Source organism: Eschrichtius robustus, chromosome 3 (genome assembly GCF_028021215.1).
Source record: "Eschrichtius robustus isolate mEscRob2 chromosome 3, mEscRob2.pri, whole genome shotgun sequence".
NCBI lineage: Eukaryota > Metazoa > Chordata > Mammalia > Artiodactyla > Eschrichtiidae > Eschrichtius > Eschrichtius robustus.
Window position 1 is genome coordinate 156,684,829 of NC_090826.1, and position 21,958 is coordinate 156,706,786.

Consider the following 21,958-nt stretch of genomic DNA (forward strand, 5'->3'; position numbering starts at 1 on the left):
TCTATACTTCTTACTCTCCCGCCCTCTCCCTCACCCTCAAAGGGACTCCCCAATTCTAGGGAAGCACAGCCACACCCAATCGCCAAAGGACAAAAGAGTGTTGGTCTATGGCTCCACCTGCTGGTGGTGCTGGGAACTGAAGCTGCCAAAACGGTCCTGATGAGAAGGAAGCTGAGGATAATTTGAGAGATTTGGTCTTTTCCGCTCAGAAAAGACACAAAGACCAATTAAACATATAAGAAGGCTTTAATTTCATCACCATAAACATTATACTCTGATTGCTCACATACAGTATAAAATATTTACTCCACTAAATAAATAAGACATAACATTATTGCAAACGGCACTTAAAGCCCCCCGGAGATAGACCTCCTTAGCCCAGGCAGGGGGTGCTCCTGAGTTTCTGTGCTAGATTCCCCAAGCACAGATATGCCCTGGGGGCTGAGACGGATAAAGGCTCAAGGAGCCACACTCTGTGCTTCTGGTCCCGAAACAGCCCCAAGGAGAGGGCTGTGGAGCCAGTGGGGAAAGGTGGGGTTGGGCAGCTCCTTCATCAGCCCAGTCCTAGAGGGAGCAGAGGGGAGCTGGGAGGTGGGGGGGGCGGGGGGCAGGGCCAAGAGGGGAGGGGAGGCTACGGAGGCTGCTGAGACCTGAAGCCCCACCCTTTACCTTTCCCCAGCCCTCCCCGCCTTGGGTAACAGGATTTGGGATATCAGTTGGGGTAAGCAGAGCTTCCAGGCTCAGGGTTAGGCAGTTCCGGGGCCAGACCAATCACTCCAGGAGGAGATTCTGACAATTCTCAGCCCAATAACCAATCGTCTCAGGGGACCTAGTCATTAGGGATCTCATCCTACCCAACCCCTAAACACCTTGATTCCCCTTCTACTTAAATAAATAAGTTAAATATTTAAAAACCCGTGTCCCTGTGATGGCAACACAGGGGCCAACAAGCCAAGTCCTAATAAAAGGCAGGGGAGGGGGAACAGGAGAGAGGTGGCGCTGTGGGGCTAGGCAGCTTCCTTTCTCCCCTCGGGACCGCATCCCCCAATAACTTTCATACTTTCAAATCCTGTAGAGGAGCGTTTCACATTAGAAACTCCCATGCAAGAGCGACACTGGGAGAACCTATGGGATAAGAGGCCTTGGTTGTAGGAGACCATGTGGCTGAGTTTACTCAGCTCCCCAAATCCCTTCTCTGGGTATTTCTCGACCAGGACACTAGCTGTTAACCCTGAGCCTGGGTGATCCCCCGGCAGAGTCCTGCATTCCAGTGCACAGAGTTAATTAAATGCCCTGCCCTTCTCTCCTCGTGGAAGTCCAGACTGAAGCCTTCCGGAGAGCTTCCAGTCAGCCAGCCCTAAAGACTGAGGAGAGGTGGGAGGGAAGAAGCCCCAGTCCCCTACTTGTGCAGCTATGCACCTCACTGCCACAGGGAGGCAGCAGAGAGCCACACCACTTTGGCAGCAATAGAAACTGGAAGGCCAGCCCCCAGCCCTACCGGGCCAACGGGAGTCTGGAATAGGGAGAGCTGGGACCCAGTGAGGCAGGTCCTCCCTCAGTGGGTTGGAAGTACTCTACACAGAGTATTTGGCCAAGTCGCTCTTGTCAAATACCACCTGTGTGACGAAGTAAATGGCAACCAGACCCAGACCTGCAGCCGACACCATATAGGCAGTGACAGACTGGCTGAGCTGAACAATGGAGCCCATAAACAGAGACGGGGCCACCTGGGACAGCAGGAAGGCACTGTCCAGGACGGCAAGGTCCAGGCAGATGCCCCGGCCCGGAACAACCCTGGCCTCCGGTGGCTCGCCCACCACTGCATGCATGGAGACATTGCAGGCAGAGGCCCCGCAGAGTGCAGGTGGAGGAGCGAGCAGGCCGCTGCCTCCAGCACCCGCGTGTCCATTGGGGAAGGGAGATCCGGCCTTAGGGCCCGGCGAGAAGCTGGTCATCAGGCTGTCCTCACTGGCACCACCTCCATCATCTCCGCGGTATTTGGGCAGGAAAACCTGGGGGGAGGGGAACACACAAGGACAGGTATGTACCCAAGCATGGGATCCCCCAACTAGGAGAACAGACCCTGGCCTTTATCCCAGGGGATAGAAGAAACCAGGCACTAGGCCTTAATGAAAATCGGGCAACAGGTCAGAAAACTGAGCAGACCCTGCTTGGTCTGGGTCTAGTGAGGATTCTCCTCAGAAGGGGGGCAGGGGGACAGGGGGGCAGGAGGGGACATCTGAAACCAGAAGTCTAGGTCTCCTCTAGCCTCTCCTAGAATCAGTAAGTGACAGACAAACTCAGTACTGCAGGTTAGGAAGAGAACAGAACCCCAAGGTAAAGGAAAGACACAGAAGAATGAGGACAGGTGGGGCCCCCAAGGCCCCAAAGCCCCACACAGATGCTCCTAACCCTCCTCCTGCCCCTCCCACCTCACCCCTGGGAAATCCTTGTCAACCTCCACAGAGACACGCTCCCTTCCCACTGTGGGTCCCAGGCCCAGGCTACAGCTGCTGCCCTACTGTGAGGTCTGCGGCCCCAGCCTGGGGCAGGGAGGGTCCTCAGACTCAGCCTGGAGGAAGCAAGGAACAGAAAGAATCACCCTCTTCCCGACTCCCATGGTCCAGCTGTGCTGAGGCCGAAGCCTTCTCGTTCCTTCTGTCTGCCTTGGATCAGTGTGACCTGCCCCTGCCCTGCCCGCAATGTCCCAGAGCCTCCCTCCTATCTAAGGACGAGGCCAGAACTCATCTGACCGCTTTCCCCAGGCCCACTAGTGCCTAACACAGAGCTCTCAGGGTCAGCTGCATTAGTGCTGGGAGCCACGGCAGAGCTCAAGCCTGGCGCCAGGGAATCCCAAGGCTCGTGGTGCAGCCAGAAGCGGACAAAGCAGACATAGATGGGATGCGGGGCCAACCATGCCTGGGACCTCACCTCCTGCCTGCCACCCCACAAAAGATCAGTGCGGCTGGAGCTTGGAGAGGCCCCTGGGGACAGACGTGTTCTCAGCCCGAAGGGAAGACCAGCTCAGCACATTCCCTGGCACATGCCCAAGCCGGGCTTCTGGACACCAGCCCAAGCCCCCAACCAGGGCGGGAAAGCATGGAGGATGATGAAGGTTATCAATGCGCTGACAGGGGCCTCGGGGACCAGCTTCCCCCAACCCAAAGCCCCACCTCCACCCCCACCCCTGCAGCTACCTATTCAGTTAACCAGCCTCCCAGCTAGGTGTTTCTCTGCCACCCCACCCATGTCCTACAAGGGGCAGACTATGTCTTTCCTACGGTCTAGAAGCCCTGTGAAGCCAGGCTGCATCTCTTTTTCCTCGGGATGCCCCAACTTCTTGCCCTCTGGGCAGAGCTCTGCACCCAGGGCTGTAGCTCAGTGAGGCCAGTGGAGACAACAAAGGTGACCACACAGCCTGGTCAGGAGGCTTCCCAGAGGAGAGGGCCCCTGGAGGGGCTGGGTAGTGTGGGGCTGAGCAGGAAGGAGGCCCCCCAACTTACACAGTGCCCAGGCGAGCGGTGTCAGGCGCATCAGGCTCAGAGATCCGCCATGGGGGCAGGGGAAGGGGACTAGGCAAAGGAGTGAGGCAGGAAAAGAAAAGAGAGAATTAAACAGAAAAGGAAGACAAACCGAAAGAGGGGAAGGGGCGGTAAGGAGCTTTCCCCATCTCCGAGACCAAAGCAAGGTTTGGGTCACTCACAAGGTCCCCCCCTGAATAAGGAGAGGCGTGGCCCACACCAGACCTTTCCCACTCACTGGCTGCTGAAGCCGGGGACCCAGAGGTCATCTGATCCAGCCCCCTGCCTCTGCACAGAACAACTCAGCCCTGACTGAGGGCTTCTGCTAGCCTGATTCTTCAGGATTTCCAGAGAAGGATTTCACATTTCCTGCAATCATCCACTTTAAGTGCTTTATAGTCCTGACACCAGGAAGTCATTCCCAGAATCTAATCTACACCCTCCTTCCGCAGCCCAAGTCTCTGGCCCTGGGGCTACAACAGGCTTCCTCTCTGATCAGAGAATTCCTTCTCCAGCTTCTCTTGCCAGACACCGGTTCTGGGCTAGTCAGCTGCCCCTCCACCCCACTCCACTCCGCGGCCAGGGCGAGTACCTGCTTCTCCCGGTGGTAGAGGGACGCTAGCGTGTACGGCAGGATCTGCAGGGCAGAGAAGGTGAACCCAGTGAGGGCAGCTGAAGCGGTCACCACCACCACGCTGCGGGACAGGCACGTGGCGCCGGCAGCCACAGGGAAAGCCACCACGCTGGCCAGATAGACGGCCCGGGTGCCGAATCGCTGCACCAGCCGGTCCATGACCAGAGAGAAGAGCAGGGAGACGGCACACTGCAGGAACAGCCCCAGGCTGCCCATCCGGACCCCTGGAGCGGGGAGGGGGAAGAGGCCATCAGACAGGCGGTGGGGAAAAAGGACCCAATACCATGGGGGAGGGGAGGGGTGCTCAGAATTAGGAGCCACAGGCACCTGCTGCCCAAGACCTGCTATTTTCCGGACCTGCTCCCCAGCATCCCCTGCCCTACCCATAGCAACGGGAGTGTAGGTTCTTCCACTGACCTCAGGGAATGTGGCCAAAGCCACTGGCTAAGGGCAAAGGAAGATGTTCTAAGGGTTGACTGTGCTCAGCTTGTCAGGAGGGGTAGAGGGAACACAAAGACATTTCTGCTGTGGGCTCCAAGATAGAATTCCAGACGCCTGAGCTGGAAGGGGCTGGCAAGGCGATTTGGAAAGTCAGTAGGGGAGCAGAGGGCACACTGAAGTTCGGGCCAGGCAAATCCGAGGCCCAGTTTCTGGACCTTAAATAAGCTCAGCCTCTTCCTCCATCAAGTTGGGGCAATGACTGATCAAACTCTCCGATCAGCCCAAGGCTCTGCTGAGACTGCAGCAAAGCCACTCTGCTCCTTGAGCAGCTGCACACGCAGCCTGTACACTGGCCCATTTTCGTGATGGGGAAATCGGGGCCCAGATGCACAGCTTCCAGCCCAGGCACAGGCTGTGGGCATCTCCCTGCGCCCGAACATCCACAGGAGGGCAGCTCCCACAACAGGGCCCCGGGCTGCCAAGGCCTTACCTTCATCATAGTGTCTCCGGGCCTCGGTGCCTGGCTCAGCCCTGGGCACACCCTGGTACAGCCCCTCGCCCACAAAGTCTGTGTAAAACAGTGTGAAGGTCATGAATGCCATCCAACTGCACAGCTCGGCCACGAAGAGTCGGCGTAGGGTGCGAGGCATGCGGCAACAGAGCTGGTGCAGCCGGGGAAAGAGGGTGCGCAGGTTCCAGAAAGCCAGGCGGGCGTGGCACGGGCAGCAGTGGGGTGGTATGGAGGGGACCGACAGCCCTTCCACTGGCTCGGCTGGGCCCAGGGCTGCCTCCTCAGCCACAAACAGTGTGGCTGCCACGCAAGTGAGGAAGATGAGAGTGAGCAGGCCAAAGAGGCACTCTTCCTGGGTGCCCAGGTAGGGGGCCAGGGCACTGGCATCCCAGTCGATAGCAGGCAGAAGGTAGCCCAGGCAGCCCCCCAGGCTGATCATGAAGGCGTAGACGGAGAACGCCTGGCGACAGTGGTCTGGGTCCAGGAAGAGGTCAGAGAGGAGGGCCTCCAGCGGAGTGAAGCACACCTGGCCGCAGAAGTCCAGCAGTCCCACGCCCAGGATCAGCAGTGCCAGCTCCAGGGGCCTGGTGTCCAGGCACAGCAGCCCCGCCAGCCGGCCGGCCCTCGGGATGAGGAAGAGGCTCAGTAGGACACCCAGGGACAGGGCCCAGATGAAGGGCCTCCGGCGACCATAGCGCCCACGCCAGTGGTCGCTGGCTGAGCCCACGAGTGGGACCGAGACCAGACCCAGCACTGGACCGATGCCTGCAAGAAGGGCAAGTAGTATGAGCTGGAGGCTGGGGCCCAGAAGGGGCAGGGGGAAGGGTACCAACTGCCTCGAGAAGGATGGAAATGATGATGATATCACATGGAGGGCCAACTGTATACTGGGGCTGTGCTGAGTACTTCACAGGACCCCAATTTACTCCTCACAACTAATATCACTAGTGCGCCAACTGACCAGTGATTGCCGTGTACAGGCACGGTTTCAACAGGCAGTCTGACCCCAGAGCCTGTCATCCTGACAGAGCCCCCTCTTCTTGGGAGTCACATGATGATATTTGCCCTCCGTGGCTTTTACAGAATTCGTCCGCAGTTAGGAGCCCAGCCCCTGCCCTAGCGGCAAGAAAGAGCCCTGGCGGTGGGGGCTGAGGGTGGTCCCGACCCTACTAATCAGCAGCTAAGCTAGCCGTCCAGCGGCCTAAGTCACCTAACTGCTTATCAGCTTCCATCATCTTCTCTGTGAAATGGGTAACCTCAAAGCGCTGCTGCAGGAATTAAATGAGACCACAGGTATGAATTACAAAGGGCAGTTTCTCCAGTGTCTCCTGTGGGCCAGGCATGGCGTAGGGACCAGGGATACAGAGGTCACCAGGGAACGTCCCTGTACCCTTTTCGTTCTCTCAGACCCCCTCAGCCCAGGGTCACCCCCTCCCCAGCCACGCTGACCCACCAGGCTCAGGGACAGCAGGCAGCCACCTCTGCCTCCAAGCAGCTCTTTGGGCAGAGGCCCTGTCGCCCTACTTCCCCAGGGGACATATATCTGGAGCAGGAGGGAAGGAGGATGTGGGGACTCACCCAGCACCATGGTCATGAACTTCTCCTCTACCCCCACTTCCAACAGCAGGGGTGGCACGTAGGTGATACCTGCAGCCAGGCACACCTCCAGGCCGAAGGTCAGCAGATTGACCAGCAGGAGCTGGGCTTTCCGATGCCGCAGCAGGCGGCTCACCCACAGCCTCTGGACCATGACGGGCCAGGTGGGTAGGGCTCCAGCCTGTTCACACACTCCAGAACTGCTCCGTCTCAGCCTTGCTCCAGACGCCTAGGCCTCTCCTCCTTGCTGCCACCGACCGCCTAGGACTCAGCCAGAAACCCATTTCTGCGGGCCCTCTGTGCAGGTCTAGTTTCTCAGCCATGCTAACCGCCTGTCTGTCGTCGTGGGGTGCCGCAGTGGGGACATATCTCAACACTCAGATCCTAAAAGAGCTGGGACAATCACACACACAGAGTATTAAAAGAGCTGGGACAATCACACACACAGAGATTCCCGGGAATCTGATCTCCAGGATTTGCTCTGAATTCTGAATCTTGTTCACTCCCAGGCTGATGGTGTGGCCCTGCCACCCAGGTGTCACCCCCTACTGGCCAATCAGGAAGTGCATGTTAATACTAGCTTAAAGTTGACATATTAATAAGGTAAATATGATTTTTAAACCTCAGTACACTCCAGAGCCAACTAGATGTCAGTAATTCTCTGTTTTGGAATATCTTTGCAATTGCCCTTGTTTCCTAGTATTGAAGGAAAAAAAAAAAAAAATCAAACCAGCTGAATTCCCAGTTCTCGAGGCACTGTTACCAAGGTGCCCCCTGGAGACTCTCTGCCAGGCCTGGTTTGTTCGCTTTTCTCTCTCTACTTCCCAAAGCTGGGCTGTTCAATTCCCCTTCGTTAAGAGTCACACTTCCTATTCCATACTACCTGGCCACAAGCCATGCTGCACCGTAACTCCACCCCAAGGACGAGGACAAGGAGGAAGACAAGAGAGGCTGTGGTTTGTCGGGTTGGGTTTTAAGCTGTCACTGAAACCATTTAAAAAGCGCTCCCCTGTGGGCTTCCCTGGTGGCGCAGTGGTTGAGAATCTGCCTGCCAATGCAGGGGACACAGGTTCAAGCCCTGGTCTGGGAAGATCCCACATGCCGCGGAGCAACTAAGCCCGTGTGCCACAACTACTGAGCCTGCGCATCTGGAGCCTGTGCTCCGCAACAAGAGAGGCTGCAATAGTGAGAGGCCCGCGCACCGCGATGAAGAGTGGCCCCCGCTCTCCGCAACTAGAGAAAGCCCTCGCACAGAAACGAAGACCCAACACAGCCAAAAATTAATTAATTAATTAATTAATTTAAAAAAAAAAAAAGTAACAAATGTTCAAGTACAATTGGTGTCTTTAAAAAAAAAAAAAAAAAAAAGAGAGGCTGTGGTTTGTCAGGTTGGGTTTTAACCTGTCACTGAAACCATTTAAAAAGCGCTCCCCTGGAAGAACCTAGGCCTGAAAACCTCTACCTTGAGTTTCTCTCCATGCTCAGCGTCCATGGGGAGGACATATTCCCACATGCGCTGCTCAACTGTCAGGGGACAGTGGGGCCGGTCCCAGGTTCCAGCCTCACAGGGGCATGAAACCGCACCACCTGGCAGCCACTGCGATGATGCCAGTGACCCCCGGGCAGGCTTCCTCTCTCCCCACCTGGCTCCACTCTCAGCAGAGACGTCCCCACAGCCCTTCCTGCTAGGCCTCCTGTACACAGACATCCCAACAGGGGAGTACCCACCCTGGGTCCTCCATCCACAGGCAGTGGGCCTCCAGGTCTTGCTTCCTGACTGTGGCACCCACTGCAGTCCGCTGTTTACAAGTGACCACAAAAGAGGGGAAATCAAGTCAGCTATGCAGAGAAGGTATAGAGGGTGGGCCCTAGTCCCCCAACCTGTCATCCATCCCATGGCGGCGTAGGCGGGTGGACAGAGCTTCACACCACTTGTGGCTAGAGTCTGGAGTGCCTTCCCTAGCCTCACCGACTCAACCCCATCGATACTGTTGAAGAGCACCACTCCTGTGCAAGGTTTACTGCCAAGGGCCTGGGCCCACCCGAGAGCCTTCCTGGAGCACCCTCGGCCCTCGTTCATGCCCTCTTCAATCTCAGCATCTCATGACTTGGTGCTTCAACTTCTTTTATCGTTTCAAATATCACTAAGCCCCGCAGGGACTTTTGTGTTACGAAGCATGTTGTAGGTGCTCTCTGAGCTGTGCCACAAAGAAAACAGACGGCCATCAATCCTGGGTAAGATGCGTCCGTTCCGTAACTGCCCTCCAGGGCTTTGCAGCTTGTAGACCAAGGAAGGGACTTCAGACAAGGCTGGGCAGCCGCCTCCCCCAAGTTCCACTGAGACCCAGACCATCCACTTGGGAAGAGGCACAGACTCCTATGGGGGTGGCACGGGGAGAAAACATTGACCCACACGGTCCCAAAAGTGGGTTGGGGGGCCAGACAACAGCCTTAGCTGGGCGGCTGTGGGTTCGGCTCAAGTTCTCCCCACTTGCTGCATTGCCATGGCACCCCCAGAAGGAAAGCAGGGGGCTGCAGAGACCAATGGGTGGCGCTATCCGACCTGGAGGGAAGGGTTCTGGGTCAAAAGGCTTCCAGCCCATTCCACTCCCCACCCTCAGTCTGGGAGGGCCCTGGAGACTCACCTGCCCTGGGTTTTTAAGGAACCAGGTCCTCCCTGAGCAAACAGACTTTATCAGACGCAGCCTCTCCCACAACATGCACCCAAGCCCTGGTTGCTCCCTGTGGTTTAAATAAATTGCAGCTCTCCAGCAACCATTAATCACCCCACCTGACTTACTCCCTCCCTTAATCCAGCTCCCCACTCCCAGGACCAAGCAGGACCTCCACAGCCCACGAAGGAGAAAGGCAAAATCCTTCTACAGCCCAGCGCCTCCCCCCGCCCAGCTGCTTCCCCCTCCCAGCGCCTCTCTCCACCCCCCAGAGGTGCTTTACCCAGTGACCAGGGGCTGGGCCAGGTAAAGAATTCTTTGAGTTGGGTAGGAAGTGGGCGGGCTCCAGCCCTGCTCGGCACCCCTCTCCTCTTAGGTTGCTGAGCCCGTCCTCCCTCTTTTGGGCACTCTCACCGCCACAGACTTGACTCTTCCCAGCCCAGAAGTGCCCGAGAAAAGTCCAAGCCCGTAAGAATACTCTCCCTTCCAAAGCCCCCCCTTCCTCCTCCTTACATCTTCCCCAGTGCCCCAGCCTCCCCCACTGCATCCCCACCCCAGCTCTCAGGTGGAAGAAACTACAGAGGACTCCCACAGCACAAGCTCAAGTCATCAGCGGCCCCTCCAGGGCCTTCTTCCCAGGGACACAAACAGAAAAGCCCAGGCCCCAGGGTCCCAGGTTCAGAGGGGAACAGGAAGCGGTTTGTCACACCCACTCCAATCCGCAGCCCCAGGGCACACTTCTTCCCAAAGCTTGAAAGTGACAGATCCCCGTTGGGTCCCTCTGTTTCAGGAGCTCCCCCGCCTCCTCAGGAATACAGGCGGGGAAACAGGATCCAAGCCTCCCCTCCAGCCTCAGAGATGCTTCTGACTCAGATCCTCCTGCCCCACTGCTCCTGGAGCGCCCTGTCCGGCAAACAGAAGATCAACCAGAAGAGCCAGCCCCCGAGTGCTCACCTGGTGGGGAGGGGGCGGGAGGAGGAGGGAAGTGGAGGTACATGAAAGGGGGAGTCTGGCCTAACCTTGTGAATAGCAGCCTTCTAAGGAGGACAAGTCCCTCTCAAGGTCCAAATATCTCCCCCCTTTTCTGGGCCCCCTGATAACGGGACAGCAAGAAAGCTGGAGGAAACCCGAGACTCCTGGGAACCTTTAGGGAGCTCTGCTCCAGGCCATCTTCCCTCACCCTTGGGGGAGCAGGGCTCAAGCCCTGGGAGACTGAGAGCCGTGGGCACGTTCGGTGAACCTGCATTTTACCTACCCAGCTCCAGATACAGGGAGACTTCGAGTGCACCCCCAGAGCAGGCTGTAGGCTCCACTGCAACTCTCCAGCACCCACCCTAGCATGAGAAGGAGCCTGGGAAATGCTTACCTGCAGAATAAATGGCTGAAAGCAGCCTGGGAGTGGGAGGTGGAAGAGATAGGAAAGACCTAAGTGCCTACCCCCAGTCCCCCACGCACCAAGGAAATTCCAGCCCGACCCCCAGAGGGGGCAGCTCTCCTAAGGGTTCAAAGGTGGTGAGTGGATGGGACAGAGCCTCCCAGGCTGGAATGCCCCATCCCTGCCCACCCCGCCACCTCAGGTTAGGCCCCAGCAGGGAGCACAGGGAAATGAAACTGAGCAACAGGAACAAACTTGGCCTGAACTTTCTCCAAAATTCAAGAGTGGAGGAGGCAGGACGAAAGGCACCTCCTGGTAGCTCCTCTGGGAAGGGAGAGTCAGAGGGATATATAAAGAGGCCTTTGAGGGCTTTCAAAGGGGCTCCTGCCACCCCTCGCGGCTGAGGTGGAGCTGGGGGAGCAGATTCCCTCCGCTGAAGGACAGAGGTCAGAGGGAGCCGGGCTGGGGGCAGCCCCGCAGCGGGCCAGTGTCAGGCAGCAATTCTATGGCCTCTTTATGCGGGCCAGTGTCCCCACAGCCGGCCAGGCACATCAAACGGCCGCACCCTGACCCCGCGAGCCGGCGACCCTGCGTCCTCCCTCCACGCTCACAAAGACTGTGCTCTTTCTCACGCGGCCACTGGGAAGCCCCTCCCCGCAGAGAAGGAAACTGGGGATGGGGTAGGCCAGCCAGGAGGAATAATGACTCAGCTGCAGAAAGGGGTGGGATCACTCCAGGCCAATCTCCCTAACTCACACCCCAGCCCAGGCCATCTGGCCCAGGCCAGGACTGCAGGTGGGGAGAAGCCCACAGGTAGAGGACGTGAGACTGCACGGGAGGGGGGACCCCTGTTCCTCCACACCGGGCTGGACGCCAGAATCTCATTCCAAGTTGCGCTCTCCCAGATCCTCTAGGTTGGGGGCACAGAAGTCCTAGGGGACCAGTGCCCTTGGCAGGTCCACAGGAGTCTTGGGACACCCCAGAAAGAGCCTGTGCTGGCCAGACAGCAGACGGGAAATGAACATCCTTGTGAGGCAATGAGCTCTCCACCGTGACAGACCCCCTCGTCAGGGGTGCTGCGCTGTGGGAATTTCTGCCCGGGCAGCTAGGGAGAGGGGGACACGGGACTAGTCTAAGCACGGCTTCCATGCCTTCCAACACATATTTAGTCTTTGATTCTCTGAGCTCAAACGCGTACTTCCAAAGAAGCAAGGGTCTGCTCCCCCCAACCCTACCCTGCCGAAGGCAACAGTGATTTGCACAAAGAGCCAAGACCCACAACCTCCCAGCGCTCCCACAGACACCTGAGAACCCCACTCAGAGTGCAACCTTCCCACCTCGCCTCGAGGGAACTGTAAGACAGAAGAACAGGGGCTGGAGCATCTGCAGAGAGAAGACCCCACCCCCATCCAGACTTGCTCCCTAGCTCCTGCCTCCCCAGGGCCCAGAGGCCAGGGATTTAGAGTCCGCCCTGCTGCGCTGCCTTTTCTTCACTCGGACTGGAAGCCTTCTGCTTAGCAGCTTGTCAGAGAGAGTGAGGGGCCTGCAGGCCGGGACACAAAGGGGGATTAGGGAGAAACCTCTCGGCCTGCAGAGTAATCCATCAAACTCCCTCCCGGCTGCCAGCACCGGCCCCTTCCCGCTCAATTCCCCTTCCAGCTGCTGCGGGCCCCCACCCGCTCCAGCTCCTGAGCCCTGCCACATTGGGCAGCAAAGAGAATCCCAGTCCCTGGGGGCGCAGAGGGGGCACACTGCAGACACTGGGAAAAGGGCAACGGCTCCCTCCCCCCGCTCACCCCCAATGTATGAAAACCCAACAGGTGGCAGTGGCTTGGAGGAAAGTTGCTTTTGTTGCCATCTGAGAGCCCCAGCCCAGCTTCTGAAAGGAAACAAATGCCGGAGGAGGTTGGGGGAAGGGGAGGGGAAAGGACAGCGGGCTGTCCCTGGAGCCTGCTCTGATCTCCCCTCCCCTCTCCAATCCAGCGACAGGAATTCTGGGGCTGGCCTGACCCTCACCTTGGCTAGTCTAGGCCAAGCACCCCTCCCAGAATCACGTGGCAACCCCATGCGGATGGTCAAAACAGACACACATCTGACTCCAGGCACCTGTGCCTCCCAATCAGACTTCCTTTCTGCGAACAGCTGCGACCCAAGGTCACTCGGGGTCACCTTGACCAAGTGCCTTCCAAACCAAGACAATCAGTATTCTTCAACCTGGAGCTCTCTTCCACCGCAGGTGTCACAGGCCTCTGAGCCCAGACATCCCCGAACCCAGTGCATTCTATAGGGTGACCGAGGTCTGGCATGGGTTTGCATGCCATCTCCATATGTCACTGTAACTATATGTGACCTTGTTAACTGACCTCCCTAAGCCTCAGTTTCCTCATCTGCAATTACTAACAGCAGCTAACACTGAGGTTTACTACATGCTAGGCACTCTTCAAGCGTTTTAATCTTCCAAGTGCCTGATGAGGCGGGTACAATGAGTATACCCATTTGACAGGCGAGGAAACTTAGATTAATACCACCAACTTCATAGTCGTGTAGTGTGTTTGGAGGAAGTATGTGGAAGTTCCTGGCAGCCACTTCTTCAGTTGTCTGGGCTTCCTCAGCGGAGAAACTTGGGAGGGGGTTTCTCATTCCCAACAGGAGCAGCAGAGGTCGGAGGGGGACCAACACTGCTTCTCTTCTCAGCTTCCATCCCCCTCATCCACGTGCCTCCCACCCGGGCACTAGCGCCTCTTTCAGCCCCCAAAGGCAAGAGGAATGCCAAGAATGTAAATGCCTCCCCAGGTGCTGGCCCCGGCAGGTGAGCAGAGGTCACTCAGCAGACCTGCCTGGTGCTGGAGGCTGCAAAGGGAAAGGGAGGGTGGGATAAACAACCCCAGTTAGGAGACAGGCTGGGAACCACCCACAGGGAAAATAATCACAGCGGCTGACACCTGCCAACCGTCCAGGAGGTGTCTGCATGTACCTGCCAAACCTTCTCTAATTCATACCATTTGTACAATCCTACAAATTATTTAATATTCCTATTTCACAAGGATGAAAATGGAGTCTCAGAAATTCATTAACACACCCAAAGTTGCACAGGTAAAAAGGGCTGAATGGAAAATTCAAACCATTCAAAAATTCTACAAAGTGCACTGAACTAGGAGTCTGGACAGTGTAGTCCGGTTTCAGCAACTCTTATAACTATGTAGCCTAGAATAAGCCACTCTACCTCTCTGGGACTCAGTTCCCGCACCCGTAAAATGAGAGCTAGTCTAGATGCTGTCTAAGGTTCTTTACAACTGTGCAGCTTTGTGATCTCACACCCGCGCCCCCGGCCCCAGGCAGCGTGCTCACCAGGGACAGGTGCCCACTGAGTGCTCACTGACAAAGCCACATGGCACTGGTGGGGGGGCGGGGGGGTATAGCCTTCCACCAATGAGAGCCAAGGAGAACCAGGTGGAGAAGGGCTCCCGAGCTGCACTTACCCCATCCTTTACCTGCCTACACATTGCTCCAGTACAACAGAGTGCCAAGGGTCAGCGGTCACCTGAAACTGATCCGAGTAACCAAGACATCTGGGGGCAGAATTGCCCTCTTCCCTACTCCCTCCCAGAGCTGGACTCTGTTCCTGGCAGAAATCAGTAACTAAATTCTTCCTTTACTTGGGCCACAATAAACACTCTCCTACAAGGTGGGGGTAGTGGTACCAAGAAATCCCTTGGCCCAGGGTGGGGGCAGAGGAACGCAGGGGGAGAATGGGGAGCTTGGCATGTTTAGGCCACTGGGAAGTTCCCTCCCCTTGCTCCCTACAGCCCCTGCAAAGTGAAACCTGAACAGCCTCCCTCCTAGCGAACTTGAACTTTGCCAGTCAGCCAGACCAGGCAGCTCTCCCCAGCCATGCACATCCTTGTCCCCTCCCTGCTGCCTGGGCTCCCTTAGAAGGTGATGGATACAGGAAGGAGGCCAGGCTCTCTCAGCGCTGCTATCCTAAGGTCTGTGACCAGCCCCATTTATCATCAGAGGGCTCTGGGCCGGACTCAGTCCTGGGGATGTGTTCTCCAAAACAGTCCACTCAGTGGTGAGCAGGGCGTGAGGGGGGGTCCAAAAAAGGTGTGATTTTTTGTTGTTGTTAAAGAGCCCTACTTTGCCCACCCTTGAAGAGAGTGCACCTCAGTGCATTACAACCTCACCTTCCCCAGAGAAATGTCCAAGAGACTAAAGCCTACCCACCCACCACTACTGAGCTCCGGGCGTGTGCAAGCCCGCTGTGAAGGGGCTGGGGATTCAGAAACAACTGACTTCAGCCCCTTCAGAAGAAGGGCCAAGGTGTAGCCAGAGCACAGTGAGGTGGTGCAGGGGCTGAGACCCAAGTCCTTACAGTGGGACATATTCAGTGCCTCCAGAGCTTCCTAGAGGAGGCTGAGCCGTGAGAGACGAGTAGGTAGGAACTATGCAAAGGGTAGATGTCTGCAAAACACAGCTGCTGGAGCCTGGGATTTCTATATGCACCCACCTCTCCTTTTAGCCACTCCCCAGTCAGGGGTGGTGGAAAGAATACCAGACCCCAAATCATGAGACATGGGCCCAAGACGGGGCTATTCATCAGCACTGGGCCTATTTTTGCTTTCAAAGTAGTCATCAGTTCCAGTTACCTCCCCTGGGCCTCCTCTCCCTTTCACCTGAACCCTGTCCAGCTCAAGTCCTCCACCTCCTCCAGGGCTGCCTGGACCTCGAGCTGTCAAGGACCCCTTTCTCCCAAACCTTGACTAGTCTTCAACCTCCTTCTTGCTGGCTCATCCCAGCTTCCCAGAGACAGTGATCTCCAGAATTAACAAAGAAGGGGAAAGGAACAAACACATACCGAGCACCTGGTCTATGCAGGCTCCTTGCTAAATATGGCGATCTCATTTAATCCTCACCATAACTTTGCAAGGTGAATATTATCATCTACATTTTACAGACACAGAAACCAAGGCCAACAGGTGAGGTAGGCCTGTCTCCAACATCGGAAGCAAGAAGCCCCACAAGTCGTTCAGGGTCAGTGACAAAACTGTGGACTTCTTCCCATGGAGGAGGAAACACAGACCACGTAGCAGAAAAAGGGATTAAACAGGAAGTTCTGGCCAGACATCAGGACCATCCCGTGATGGCTCTGTCACCAGCCCCTGCCCCCAAGCAGGGACACTTAATACACTGGACAAAGCTCCACACTCCAGCTCAATTGCTGGGAGTCAAGTGGCATCAGCGTTCAAGACACTGGGCCTGGTACCAACTGGTCCAGCCTCCACCCTTGCTATCCAACAAACAGGGCCACTGACTGTTCACAGAAAGCCAGGCTGGGTTTTTCTTCTTGACACCAGAAAGCAGTGCAAAGTATCCCAAGGGTTGGGGGGTGGGGGGAGGACAGAGCAGAACACTCCCTCCCTCTCACACAATTTCTCCAAAAATCAGAACAAATAACCTTTTCTGCATAGAAGGCACTTAACCTTTCAGGATATATATTCACCTCCATCACTTCATGGCACTTTCTTCCATCTTGAGGGAACAGGCAGGGCAGGGGTTTCTGGACTGATTAAAAACCAAACCACACACAGTATTGACAGGGGAGAGACCAGGACATGAAGTCCTGGTGTGTTCTTTGCACCAGACCACAAGTTCAACTGCAAATGTGTCATTCACAGTTTACGTATAGTTGTATATAGTAAAATTCCCTTGCTAAGAAACCTTGGTTCCTGAGTGTAAACCACAATGATTGCCTCCATTGTTACCAAGTAACAGCAGCTGACATTTATCAAGCTCTTTTTACTTGCAGCTGCTGGGCTCAGAGGTTTTATCAGCTCGTTTAATCCTCACAATACTGTGAGGTAGGTACTGTTATCCTCATTTTACAGAGGAGGAAGTTGAAGCACAGAGAGGTGAAGTAACTTGTGCAAGAGGAAATGGGATACAAACCCAGGCATCTGAGTGCTAGAGCCCAGTTTCAACTAGTCATACCTACTCCCCGAAGTCCAGGAGGCCTTGGTCCCAAAGAAACAAAGGTCTACAGGAGAACCCAAGAACAGATGCCCAGGCTGGGTGCTGCTGTCCACTGGGTCACAGGTGTAGATATAGTAGATATAGTTAATACCAGCTAACATTTACTGAGCACTTGTTACCTAACAGGCACACAGTCCAGTGCTCTATATGTATGGTTTAATAAAGCTATAGTTTTTTTTTTACATTTTAGATATATATAATTATATATTTACATATATATTTGTTCTATTTATTATTTAATAAATAACAAAGCTACAGAGTAGATATTATCATTATTACTATCATCCCCACTTTGCAGCCAGGGATACTGAAACTTAAAAGAGGTTAAGTAACTTGCCCTTCGTCCCACAGCCAGTTTGGAGCAGCCAGGATATAAACACCTGACAGTCTGGGTTGTTATCCATAATGCTGTGTTATCAGGCTCCAATGGTCCAAATGACAGAGCTTAATTTCACTTTTGGAGTCCTGAGACGATCCCTGCCTCTCTGCCTTTAATCTCCAGAGCCCTACCCAGGCTGAGAGAGGGGAATCCATGCCATCTTTCCACCACCCAGTGGCCTGGAGGTACCTCAGTGGGCCACCAAGGGTCACTGTCCAGCTCCTCCTCCTCCTCCTTCGTGACACCTCAGAGCCAGGAGGAACAGGCGAGTTCACCATACACTCCATGAGTACAAAGGAAAACTCCCCCCGCCCCGCCCCCATCACATCTCCACTAAGGTGGGGCCTGAATGTCCACAGCTGTACATTCACCCACAATTGTATTTGTACCTTCAGATTCATCCTGCTGACTCGAGCTCCATTTTTCTGAGCACTTTTAGAACAACTGAGTCCCGGCTCCAGACAAGCTTGTGGGGAGGAGATAAGGGAGGAATGAGAGGATGAGACCAATCCAACAAAAAGGACTGTGACCTCAAATAACTTTGCAATCACACCCTAGAAGTTGCTCTATAGGGAAGCCTGAGGAAATCATCAGCCTACACTTCCTGGCCCTGCCCTCCCCACCCCCATATGCCAGCCTGTTCCCCAGGCCTTGGGCAGGTGAGTCCAACACCAAGGCTGTCCCGCTCTGAAGTGCTAAGTGCATCATGAAAGGCAGCCAGAAGCCCCCGGGGCCTCACCCCAACCCCTGAGCAACGCTTTCAGGAGCCCAGCAAGGGTCACTCTAGGCCCTGGTCCACAGGCTGTGCCCGGCTGCAGACTCCAGGGCAGCAAGACAGCAGCTGGGCTATTCTTAGTCCCTGCTCCACTGGGATCAGGTCCGTGTAACAGCTGAAGGGCAAGTCCTCAGCAGGTACCCACCATGCCAAACCCCTCCCTACCCTCAATTCTGGCCCCTTGGGAAAAAAGAAAGGGGAAGGTGTGGCCCTGGGGAGGGGGGGAAAGCTGAGCACATCAAGAGTGTCTGTCAGGAAGAGGAAACTGATTCAGAGGTCAAGGGCAAGATCAACTGACAGGGCTGCAGCGCCTGGGGAGAACAGGAGACTATAGGAAGGACTGACCCTCACTCAGGAGCAACCCTGAGGGTCCATGGGGCCTTCTCCAGCAGGCCTGCCATGCCTAAGCCCAGAGCCCTGAGAAGCTGTAGTGGATGCCCAGATATCACCTCATCACACCTGTTTGCTGATCTCAGCATTCTCACCATCCCTACCTGAGCCCGGGAGGCAAGGATAAAGACGCCCTCTCTTTCTCCTCCTCCCATGAGGGATAACCGAGGCTCAGGACGGGGCACACACTCCAGCCCAACTCTCTGCCTAGAGCCAAGCCCCAAGACTAACGTCCGAAAGGGCTCAGCCACCCTTCCCTCCTTAATAACCCCTCACTCCTCCCCAAGCAAGTTGGCCCGCGCCCGAGCACCCCGCGTCGTCCCGACCGCCGACCCCTTGCCCGGCTCCCAGGTCCCGGACTGTGCGCGCCACGGTGACTCATCCTGCCCCTTTCCGGTGAAGCCGAGACAAGGGAAGAAAATAAATGCAACTTTCCAAAGAAAACTCTGACGCGGGAGGCGGCAACAGGAGCGAGCGGCCGGTGTGCCCGCCGTCTGCCCGGCCCGGGGCTCTGGGGAGGCGCCTCTCCCCGCCCACCCCGCCGCCCGGCCCGGGACGCGGGGGACCCGGCGCCTCCAGCCCGGCCCGCCTCCGCGGAGACCCGAGCACCCCGCAGCCGGCCCGGTGCAGGAAGAGGGGGCGCGCCCGGGCGCCCGCAACCCCGTCAGCTCCCCTGGGACTCAGGGGGCTGGGCGCGCGGGTCCGAGACAGCCACGGCGCGGCCCCCTCCTGCGGGGCGCAAAACACGCGACACCACGGAGCTCGGCCGCGCAGCGCCCCTCCCCTTCCCGCGCCGGGACCCCCTCCCCGCGGAAAAGGGCGGGCGCGCCCCTACCTGGCCGAGGCGCGCGGCTGTCACCCGGGGCCCGCGCGTGCGAGCTCGTTCCCCACCCCCCGCCTCCCCCCACGCGCGCCAGCGGGCGGCTTTTAAATCTCCAGGTTACTCCGCGGGGGGAAAGAGCATGCGCGCTGGGGCGGCCAGGAGGGGGCGGGGCGAGGCGGGACGGAGGTGGGGGGTGCTGGGAGGGGGTACGAAGGGGTGGGGCTGGTACCCAAGGGAAGAAAGCGGGAGGTCTCGAAGCTGTCTTTGTAGCCGCGACCGCGACGGGCAGCCTCCGCGTGGCTCCCAGACTGCCCTATCATTACCTAGGGCAGTGCGCCTCCCCCTCGCCACCAAAACACTTAGGTGAAAGCTGCCCGGCTCCGCGGGGCGCCTCCCCTCCCCTGAGCCAGTCTGCGACCATTACCCCCACGCGCTATTCCGGCCATCCCCTTGTCCCCGTTCCGAGCAGCACCCCACCCATCCAGGACCAGCCTTGAAAGGAGATGTCACATTCTCCCGGAGTTACTCTTCCTACTGTTTGCTGTTCTCTGAGGCATAAAGAGCTTCCTGATAGCTAACTCAGTCCTTCCTGAAGTTAAAAGCCAAATTTCAATTTTTTTTTCTCCTTAAGGGTGTGTATGGGGAAAGGGGGTGATACACTGACAGTAAAATGTTCCCTCTGTCAGCTGTTGAGCAAGGTCCCAAAAGATACCTGTTTCCAGAATGCCTTTGACAAGAGTGAACAATGAAGGTGGGAGATAACTGGGGGCCCAGGCTGGCCTTGGGGTTGGAGGCCCAGTTGTGTCTTTCTTCCTTCATGGAGTTTTATTAGAGTGGAGAGAACTCCAATTTGTGTGCATTGTTGACTTGAATGCTACAAAAATCGGAGGAAGATGGCTTTGAAGGGGAGGACCTAGTTGACTGTAGCCATGGACTGGACACTGGGGCACTGAGCTCCAGTGCTGGCCCTGCCACCAACCGGCTGTGATGTTGGGCAAGTCCCTTCCATATTCTGAACCTTGGTAAGAAGGAGTTGGCCAGAGGGTCTCTAAGGGCACCTCCAACTGGAGGCAGAGAAGAATGGGAAATCTAGAAAGGAGTGGGGAACAGTGGAGCCCTGTTGGCTGTGGGGAAGAGAGCGTGGGTGCAGGAGAGAGCAGAGGGAGAAAAACCAAGAATCTACCTTCTGGGTCACTGAATAAGTTTAACTTGTAAACGGTCTCAGCATTGCGTCTCTGGGCGCACTCACCCCCCACCTCCCAGCAGGTGACCCTCCAGTGCCCCAGTGGCTTTCCAAAGCCTTTGGCACACCCATTTGTGGCCAGCAGAGAGACTTGGGTGGAGTCCTGGGTCCCTGAGCTGGTGTCTCCTTTGCCCCAAAAAGGGGGCAGGAGTCAGAGGGAATTCCAGGTCAGCTGGAAAATTACTGAGCCAGGAGAGAGTGGATGGTGGTATTTTCCAGGCTTGGGGAAGGAGCACTGGGGGAGCAGGAGGGAGTTGTCCCACCTCAGAGGAATAGGAACCCTCCCTCCCACACGAGGAAGGGGGAGGAGGGCTCAGGAGAGTGAGCAGACAGCCTGCTGTGAGATACTGGACCCCACCCAGCGGGTCTGGCCACCTGAATAAGTGCCAGGGCTAAGCCACCTTTCCCTCCTTAATAACCCCTCACCCCTCCCCAAGCAAGTTGGCCTGCGCCAGAGCACCCTGCGTCTTCCCGGCCGCTGACCCCTTTCCTGGCTCACCCCTCCCCAATGCAGGTGACCCTTCTTTACCAAGCCAGTTGGATGTACTCTCCAGGCCCCACCCAGCACAGGGTGCTGTAGGGACTTCTGCTGGGAAGGTGCTCCCTCCCCTTTTTCTGCTGGTGTAGCCTCATGTAATAGTAGTTAACTTTTACTGATTGTGCCAGGCACTGTTCTAAATGCATTTCATGTATTAACTCATTCAATCCTTGTGACAACTCAAGAGATGGGTATCATTTTCAGATAAAGAAACTGAAGCAATCCCTCAGTCCAGTTACTACTACTACCACTACTGCTACTACTAATACAGACACACACACACACACACACACACTCACACACACAGAGTCTCTGGGCCCCAGAAACAAGGCAGAGGCAGCAATCCCTCATCTATCCTGACCAGTAACTTCCAAGCCTTAATGAAAGTCCTAACGCCCAAACTACTCCCCACAATGCTGGGTCGTTCTGGATTAGTAACAGCTTCTCTGTGTTTCAGTTCCCCACTAAGTCAGCTGTAGGAAGACCACCATGTCCCTTTCCTTTCATCCCCACTCCCTCCCCCACCACACACGCACATGCACACACCCTACTCCCTAGCCACTTCCCATTTATAGGAAATGGGGGATGACGTGAGGAGCAAGGCCATCCTTGGGGAACTGCTAATAGTCTGGCTGGATATTGGAGAAACCAAAGATGCTGGCAAAAATGCATTAGCAGCTTCTGCTCCACCCCCCACCCGTAGCCCCTTCCCATTATCCTTGGGCTCAGAGCGAGCATCGTCCTCTTTCTACCGAGATAAGATACCCATCTGGGGCTGGGTAGCCTGGAAAAAGCCTGAGAAGCCATGAAGAACCTGGAGTTCCCTTGATGTTTCCTCCTCCTCTTGCTATCTCTACCACCCAAAGGTGGTGGTCCCCTTTGAGAGGGTTCTTTACTTCTTCCCCTGCCTGTCTCAGGATGAAGGGTCAACAGTCTCTTTAGGCATAAAGGCCGTCAATAGGCCCAAATCCTCACCGTGGACTTAGAAGGGGGAAGGATGGGTCCTCTGGACACAGGAATTCCATTTCTG

The 21,958-nt window shown here is 56.3% G+C and overlaps 1 protein-coding gene across 2 annotated transcripts; it reads right to left on the bottom strand.

Moving 5' to 3' along the window:
- Positions 1 to 227: 227 nt before the first annotated feature.
- SLC45A3 (solute carrier family 45 member 3) lies at positions 228 to 19,187 on the bottom strand. 2 transcript variants are annotated; one of them, XM_068538474.1, is made up of 6 exons: positions 17,549 to 17,585; positions 8,432 to 8,502; positions 6,686 to 7,096; positions 5,087 to 5,872; positions 4,114 to 4,379; positions 228 to 2,012 (listed from the first exon to the last, which is right to left on the bottom strand). In XM_068538474.1, the coding sequence occupies exons 3-6, from the start codon at positions 6,855 to 6,857 to the stop codon at positions 1,575 to 1,577; spliced, it is 1,662 nt and encodes a 553-aa protein (XP_068394575.1). In that variant the 5' UTR covers positions 6,858 to 7,096; positions 8,432 to 8,502; positions 17,549 to 17,585; the 3' UTR covers positions 228 to 1,574. The 2 variants fall into 2 exon arrangements, with proteins under 2 accessions (XP_068394575.1, XP_068394577.1); XM_068538476.1 differs by lacking the exons at positions 8,432 to 8,502; positions 17,549 to 17,585 and adding an exon at positions 19,160 to 19,187.
- Positions 19,188 to 21,958: the final 2,771 nt, after the last annotated feature.